This window comes from Grammomys surdaster, unplaced genomic scaffold (assembly GCF_004785775.1).
Source record: "Grammomys surdaster isolate TR1022 unplaced genomic scaffold, NIH_TR_1.0 810, whole genome shotgun sequence".
Taxonomy (NCBI): Eukaryota; Metazoa; Chordata; class Mammalia; order Rodentia; family Muridae; genus Grammomys; species Grammomys surdaster.
Genome location: NW_021605229.1, coordinates 463,449 through 471,843, shown reverse-complemented (window position 1 = coordinate 471,843; position 8,395 = coordinate 463,449). Strand labels below are relative to the sequence as shown.

General features: G+C 46.6%; 1 protein-coding gene across 2 annotated transcripts in view; it reads right to left on the bottom strand.

The window, feature by feature from the left end:
• Positions 1-7,254, bottom strand: part of Unc93a (unc-93 homolog A) — a 23,411-nt gene extending 16,157 nt beyond the window's left edge. Inside the window, exons 1-3 of one of the 2 annotated variants that reach the window (XM_028782647.1) lie at positions 7,231-7,254; positions 1,163-1,216; positions 790-934 (exon numbers count right to left, since the gene is read on the bottom strand). In XM_028782647.1, coding sequence (XP_028638480.1) covers positions 790-876 — 87 coding nt within the window. In that variant the 5' untranslated portion in view covers positions 877-934; positions 1,163-1,216; positions 7,231-7,254. Of the gene's footprint in view, positions 1-789; positions 935-1,162; positions 1,217-7,230 lie in introns of those variants that run through there. The other variant, XM_028782648.1, reaches the window with a different exon arrangement.
• Between the last annotated feature and the right edge of the window lie 1,141 nt (positions 7,255-8,395).

Genomic DNA, 8,395 nt, shown 5'->3' with positions numbered 1-8,395 from the left:
GAGAGGGTGAGAGAAAGAAAGAAAGAAAGAAAGAAAGAAAGAAAGAAAGAAAGAAAGAAAGAAAGAAAGGGGGAGGGGCTGGAGAGATAGCTCAGTGGCTAAGAGCATTGACTGCTCTTCCAGAGGTCCTGAGTTCAATTCCCAGCAACCACATGGTGGCTCACAACCATCTGTAATGGGATCCGATTCTCTCTTCTGGTGTGTCTGAAGCCAGCTACAGTGTACTCAGATACATAAAAAAAAAAATATAAAAAAAAAATAGAAAGGAAGGAAGAAAGAAAGAAAGAAAGGAAGGAAGGAAGAGAAAGAGAGGAAGAGAGACCAAGAGATAGACAGATGAAAGAGAGAGACAGAGACAGACAGAGACAGACAGAGAGAGGAGGGAGGGAGAGAGGAAAGGAGGAAGAGATTGGCTCTGTTTTTACTGTAATTACCACAGGAAAAGCTGTCAAATCTTCCCCAGGCCTGCATGAGCTAGAAGCACGTGACCTAGAAGCACATGACCCACAAACCTCTTGGCGATAGCTGCTTGGTTTTCATGTAGACTCAGACTTGAGCAGGAAGGATTCCATAAACATTCCAATTGCAGCCGACTTTGTCAAAGTTCATGATTCACATAAAGCTTTTGTAAGGTCAAGTGAGGATCGGCAAACTCACGTATCTGCCCAACCACAAAGCCACTCAAAGGCAGTGTCCTGTCAGCCCTCTGCCAACTTCCTTCTAGCCCCAGGTGTGCCGGTGTGTGGGGTGTGCTGGTGAGAGGGGGACAACATGAGAGGTACATCTCACCTGCAGATTCTGCAGACCCCCGTAAGCAATGAAGAGCAGGAGGAATCCGCAAGAAACCACCAGAACATTCTTCAGGCTGCTCTCCATTATGCAGAGAGTTTGTCAGTACCAGTGGCTGTCAGCGAGTGAGTGTGCTTCTAGCTCCCTAAGAGAAACCAATTGGAACATGGGAAATGGTGTCAGTACCAAGCATCATCCCGAGTTAGGAGTAGGCTGGCCATTAGATAGTGCAATAAATAGCTTTTGCAGGCCAGAGCCCACCTTATGATTCCTCTCTGGGAAAGGTTATGGCTCTTATCAGCTCCTCTGCATTTTTCTCCCTGTTACTTTCAGATAGGAATGCCACATTCTTGTGCATTTGATTTGACAGTACCTCATATGTCCAGAGAAGTTGCCAGCAGTGCAGAACATGGAATGTTCTTCTGTCCTGAAGAACAAAGCAGAAACCACTAACTTTTAGAATGCCCATCCAACTTCTGAAAAACATTTAATGTGATACTACTATCCAGGGCCAAAGACTTAGAAGTGCAAAGACAGGTGATTTTGCAATGTTACGATGATGTTTCAAGTGATAGGGTATGGTAATTCATCACACACAGAGAGCAATTTTATAGATACCATTTCAGGTGTAGTGATTTGTGTTTGAAATGCTAGACCCATTATTTAATTTGGATTTCATTTAGTCAATTACCATTAAAAATTCAAGTGAGCAAGCATTGGGCAGGCCAGATCCAGAGTGTCAAAGTGCGTTCTACACACCACATACAAGTGAAATGCTGAACACCATGGCAGGTGTCTTTGATTCCACTGGAGGCAGAGGCAGGCAATCTCTATGAACTTGAGGCCAGCCTAGTTCACAAAGAATCCCAGGCCAGCTAAGGCTACACAGTGAGACCTTGTCTCCAAAAACCACCTTCTACCCAGTTGTTAGTAAAGCTAAGTGTTCTTAGACTGTTCCCAAGGTGCTGTGTCCTTGGTCACTTCCGCTAAGTGTGACCAAGCAAGTGACCCTGACAGCCTTGGTAACTGGCATGACCTCCCATAATGGAGATAAGGCTCTTGTAACTTAATTGGTTTCTATGAAAAGACAAGCCCTGTGGAACTCATTGGTTTAAGTATTTACTAAACATGGGTTATTACACTGATATACACACACGAGAGCAACACTATACTCTAGCAGGATATTCTAATGGGGGCAGGAGGAGATGGTTCAGTCAGTGAACCACTTACTTCTCAAGCATGGGGACCTGAGTTTGATCCCAGCCTATGTTAAAATACTGGGCATGGTGAGTAGTTACAATGCCAGAGATCGGGAGGTGGAAAGAGGAGAGAGAGTCCCTTGGACTTGCTGGCCAGTCAGTCTAGCCTAATTGGTGAACTCCAAACCAATGAGAGAGCCTGTCTCAAAAGGGTTAGACAGTATGCTTGAGGTTGGCTGTGAAAGATCAAGAGGCTAACAGCATAGAGAGCTATAGGGCTGCCCTAACTCAGTGATCCCCAGCAAACGCTAATAAGACAAGATGAGTGGGAGAAACATTTAAAGGAGAGTGATACTTAGCATCACGTAGACGTTCACGTACTAGCCTTGCTCCCAGCCAATGAGCTTTTAGCGTCATTTAATGAATTTTTTGGTGATGCTTTAGTAGTCACTGTCTACAGTTACCCCCAAATGGCTTGTGTGTGATGGGAGAGGCCCTAGAGTCTTCTGCTAACAGTCTCTTCCTCCACTGGCTTCTCAAACTTACTCTGACTATGCTGTGGGATTGTCAACTGGCCCTGAAAGCAACTTCTAATAGCAGCTAAATCTAAATCCACACCCCATCTAAATCTTCCAGGGACACTGCTGTATACGTATGAACGCCCCACCCCCAACCCCCCAGAGGTCTGGATTCCCCTTAGAAACTCAGATCCAATGTCCTTCGTTTGAGCTGTCTTGCGTGAAGCCAGACACTGGTTTGTGACATCAATGTTTTGATCATGTCTCTTCCCCAATGTTCCCCTTATCTGTGTCAAGGGGGAATTTTGAAACGGGAAACACTGTTCCAAGTCAACAAGAGATGAGTTTTAGGTACAGTGTTCTTGAGGCCAGACTCAAGGGTGCTCTTATTGTCCGAGATCTCGCCTGCTGCCCTCACTGGCTGACACATCCCTGCAGAACTACACTTGGATGGGAAGAGAGAAGGGCAACAGATCTGACTGTGAACAAGACCCTGACCCCAGGCTAAGCTCCCTAGACTGAAGCACTTAGACACAGTACCAGCCATCATGCCATGCTTTCAGTTAGCGTCTGTCTTGGGGTTTCCATTGCTGTGATAAAACACCATGACCAAAAGCAACTTTGGGAGCATGGTGTTTTGAACAAAAATGGCCCCATAGATTCATATATTTTAATTCTTAGTCACCAGGGAGTGACATTATTTGATAAGGATTAGGAGGTGTGGCCTTGTTAGGGGAGGTGTGGCCTTGTTAGGGGAGGTGTGGCCTTGTTGGAGAAAGTGTGTCACTGGGGGTGGGCTTTGAGTTTTCAAAAGCCTAAGCCAGGCACAGTGTCTCTCTCGATCTCTCCCTGCTGCCCATGGATCCAGATGTGGAATTCTCAGCTACTTCTCCAGCACATACACATCTGCATGCCTCTACGCTCCCCACCTTGAGAATAATGGACTAACTGTGAGCCAGCCCCAATTAAATGCTTTTTTTTGTATAAGCGCTGCCATGGTCCTGGTGTGTCTTCACAACCATGAACACTGACTTAGGGTGCTTTAGTTCATCTTACAACTCTCAGGTCACTCTCCGTCACTGAAGGAAGTCAGGGCAGGAACCTGGAGGTAGGAGCTGAAGCAGAGCCATAGAGGAACACTTGCTGGACTGTTCCTTCTGACTTGCTCAGTTTGCTTTCATGACCAACTTCCCAGTGGTGGCAACACTACAGTGGGCTGAGCACTCCCACACTGGTCATCAGTCAAGATGCTACCCCACAGACCTGCCTATGGGTCAATCTTATGGCCGTGTCTTCTCATTTAAGATTCCCCTGTCTCATGTGGCTTATGTCAAGTAGATAAACCAATAAAACCACAACAACCAGAAGAGCACCCACATGGGGCATGAGAGAAGCCGTGGTCCTGCAGATGAGCTCAGACAAGAGACCACTTAATGGAGAGCAAATCAAAGACCAAGTGCTTCACAAAGACCTCAGGGAGGAAATGTCCTTTAACCTTAGGACTCTAGATCATTTAACTCACCAGCCACTGGGGACCACTGTTCTGCCATTACCCAAAGCAGGGGCTTTGAGATTCACAGTCACTTTAAAAAAATAAAAAGCCTCTCCACTAAGATGCCTAAGTAATGGCTTGCTCTTTGAGGGAAAGTGCTCACGAGAACAAGCTACTGTTAGTTTTCTCGGCACTTACATATGAAATCTAAAATCAGCACCAAATGAATAGTCATTGGTTCTATTCATTTTCTGCAGGAAAATGAAACATGCATACTCAGAGAATGGGGTCACCATTCCCTTTAGGAATTCTGGAATTCTTATGCTCTAGGAATAGGTGTACTCTGTGCCCCCCCCATACCCTTAGCAATTTATATCCATGCAACTGCAGCTTGGAAAGGTGTTTCCTCTTAGTATTGTGTGCTAGCCACCTCAGAGCTGACTGCCAACCCCACAAAGTGTAGCTGCAAAAGCCTAGCTAAGCAAATGGCCTCCTGAGTGAACGGAGAGCTTGCTGAACATGGTGCACCTCCTCAGTGAGGCACAGCTGGAGCCATTACAGTAAAAGTAAAAAGCCATTCTTCGGCGATTTTCCACTACTTTCCAGAGAGCCCGTCTTACGACAGTAGAAACTGCCCTCACCCTCCAACTACTGATGAATCTCGAGGAGCTCCAGGTCTGGAGAGGTTGAGATCACCTGGGAATCTGGCTCTTGCTGTCTTTCAGAGGTTCTAGAACACACTTCTACTGTTGACATCTGAGTGGCCTGATGTACCAGTGACTCTTGACTGTGCAGCCTGCATTGCCAATGACCATGGCATCCAGTCCAGCTAAGGTACTGCCACCCTGTACAGAGGCCAGATTGGGGTCTGGGGTTCAGTCCTACCTGACTTTCCTTGCTGCTGTAGCAGTGCTCGGCTAACCAGAGCTCAGGGAGTCGCTTGCTACCCCACCTCCACACTCTAAAGAATGACACCAGGCCCTGTTTAAGGATACACCTGTGCCTACACACCTTTTGTTTTTGAAATGTCTCCAGTGCTGTAGACACACAGCTCTTCCTCTGCATCTAGACACAGATACTTCCGGGGGCCGTCCTCCACCAGGGGTTATTGCAAAGCTGGAGCTGACCACTGACAAGGTGGCCAGCAGCCAGTGCTCATGGGCCAAGTTCCAGGGGAAGAAACAGATACAAACAAAACAGCCAAGCAAATTCAGAAGTCAATCAAACAAACTCAACATGACTGTAGACAGAACAGGCACCAAAACCCAATTAGGTCAGAAAACACACATATAAATCCATCCCCACCAGGGTAGCAAAGTTAACCCCACTACCCATAGCAGCTCTGATCCACAAATACCCCCAGGGGAAGATTATCTGCCATCTGGAAGGTAAAGCCTGGTTCTGTGACTTCCATAGCTTGTCAGTTCAGTGAAACAGGCAGCTCACCGAGGTCTAATAACCAGCAATTAGAAGCCAAGATCTGACAGCTGAGGAACACCTTCAAGTATGTCGGCAGCACTCAGACAAGGTACACACAAGTGGTCATTGAGCTGGTGTGTCCTTCGCGTTCTTGTAATTGATTGCTCTGTGCCCACAAGCAAAGCCAAATAGTATTAAGTTATTCTTGAAGAGCTCAAAGGAGTTTGAACCTTGCTTCCAAAACATGCACACACCCACAAAGCTGGTCCTCTGTCCCTGTGCTAGATAGATGTCATCCCATGTCTACTTACCTAGCTTTGTGATCTTCTTGCTTCCTGTCGCTACCTGGCACAGGGCTTCTTTAATCTTGGAATGCCAATGCTGTTTCCAGGAAAAAATTTTAATGCACTGTTCACAACTGTTGTGGTTTTTCCAGGTTGCATTGGGAAATCATTGTTGGGCAACACTTGTTTTTGTATGAGAAAGTAGCAAAGCCTGTCTGTGAGGTGCTTCCTGGCTGGTCATGATCAGAGCTATGGATCCAGTCATGAGGAAGATTTGGGGGCAGGCTCCAGAGACAGAGAAGAGAACTACCCAACGTTGTTAAGGCCAGTTATAAAGGCTTGTACTAAAAAGCAGTGTCTACAGCTGGTGAGATGCTCAGTGGTTAAGACCATTTGCTGCTCTTCCAGAGTTTCAGGGTTTGATTCCCAGCACCCATGTCAGTCTGTAACTCCAGTTCCAGGGGATCCAAAACACACTTCTGGCCTCAAGGGTACTAGACGTGTACATGATACACAAACATACGTATGGGCAAAACACCCATACACATAAAACTGACAAGGAAAAAAACAGTACCTGGCTTGAAAAACATAGGAAGTTAATATTCATATTTACATATTGATATATTATAAATATATGCACCTGCAAAACACATTGTATTGCATATTCACTGTATATAGGTGCACATGTCTGTGTACACATACTGTGTGCACATACCCACATACAGTGACTCTTAAGTGTGACGCATCAAGCTCCCTTCTGAGCAACTGACCTTACATAGGCACATGCCTTTCTGTGTTTGATGTACCTGTATGCTAGTCTATCCTCTAAGATCATCTAATTTTACGAAGAAAAATGTTCTTAAGGAAACAATATTTTAAAAGTAAGTTTTCTTAGGAAGAACTCTGGAAAATAAACTGAGACAGCCAGTGAGGGTGAGCAGTCCCCTTCTGCACTGGTCTGTGGGGAATTAGCCAGGATGATGTTTTAGGTCACATGTCTGGCCTCCTTCTAACCATCATACACAAACCAAGTCATAGGAATTGCCTCGTTTTTTATGGGTCACCTGAGTTCATGATCTGTGTTCACCCTGACTGTTGAAGGCATCTGTCCACACCACAGACCAGCGATTTACCCAGATGCCAGGAAAGAACACACCAATCCAGGTACAGAAACTCTGAAGTGGACTCACAGCTTGTGCAGCCTGGGCCTCCTCTGCCCTGCTCTCCTTCCTGAAGGCTCTGGGTCATCCACTTGGGGCAGCTGAGTGGGAAACACCTTTTGGTTAGGCTGTTAACCATGATCTATAGAGAAACACCAGTCCCTCCTGGCACCCAGGTGAATTCTGGTAGACAGCTCTGTCAGTTAGCAAACGTCTCCTGAATTCTGTACCTTAGATATGGAAGTGGCCTGACATGAAACCAAGCCAGAACCCTCTTCCCAGCCTGGACCTGTGGTTTGGTGGTTGTGCTTGGATGGCCAGCAAGACTTAAGTCATCAACTGCCTCCTCTAAGGCAAGCAAACACATACCTGGCCATACCTGCCCATCCCATTTGATCTGTCCCTCTTTGTACTGCCTAGCAGGGTCCCAAGGCTGAGATGGCAGAGACAGCACGGAGACACTAGCACTCACTCAGCTGAGGAAAGTCAAGCTAATGCTGAGCTTTGAGAGTAGGCAGGATTGTGACTCACAAGAGAGGGCAGGAGTTCTGCCCTCACAGCAGGAGGCTGTGGGAGGGGCTGGCCTTCACATCTGGATGTCATCTGCGGAGGGTGTGCATCGCCCCACAGGTGATGTCAGAGCCCTCAGATGAGACGGGCACACCCCATGTGCTCTCAAACAGCTGTAAAAATTAAATTGTTATGGTCCATTTTCAGCATCATCAAAGAATCACCTAAGTAGGAGATACTAGACCCCTGTCTTCCGAGTCAATTACTGGCACCTGCTTCCCTCGGCACATTTTTGTTTGTCTTAGCGTTAGATTGTAACTCTTTTATAATCAGCTGTGTGAAAGGAATTCCAAGTCCCAGGAGAATGGGGGCTTCGGAGGTGAGGGCTTTGTTGGAAATGCAGAAAAGATTGTTCCTGCTTGAAGAACTCAGCCAATGAGGCATTCAGGGGAGCAAAGAAATGTGTTTCTATAAGACAGGTTTGTGCCGGATTGATACACCAGGCATTTTAGCTTCTCGTTATGACTTCTGGGAAACCAAAATAAATGCATCTACCTGGCTTTAAGTAGTCTGGATCTCCAGAGCTTTTAGGATAAAGCGGGGACCATTCCTCACTCCATCCCTGGATAGTCTGCGCCTGGACAGGGCGGTAGTCCTGGGGCTGTGTAAGGACATTGCGGACTCAGTCATGTGACTTTGAGTAAACCAGATGGTACTTTTATCATACCCCCAGGGGGTTAGCTTATAGCTGGCATTGACTAGACCACCTCTGTGGCCCAATAAGCCATTGCACTTCCCAAGAGGAGCTTGTAGGTCAACTTTGGGAAACAGAGTGAAAACAGGACTCAGATCACAATGTGGGCACCAACCCAGTGTACTGGCCATTTCTCTCTACCCAGCCCTCACCTGTGCACAGCCTGTTTTCAAATGTTTCCAGCTTTCCCTAAAGGTTGTATAGGAGCTGAGCATCTGAACTCACTCCCCCTCTCTTTATTGATCACCTACTGTGTGTTAGTCACCATGG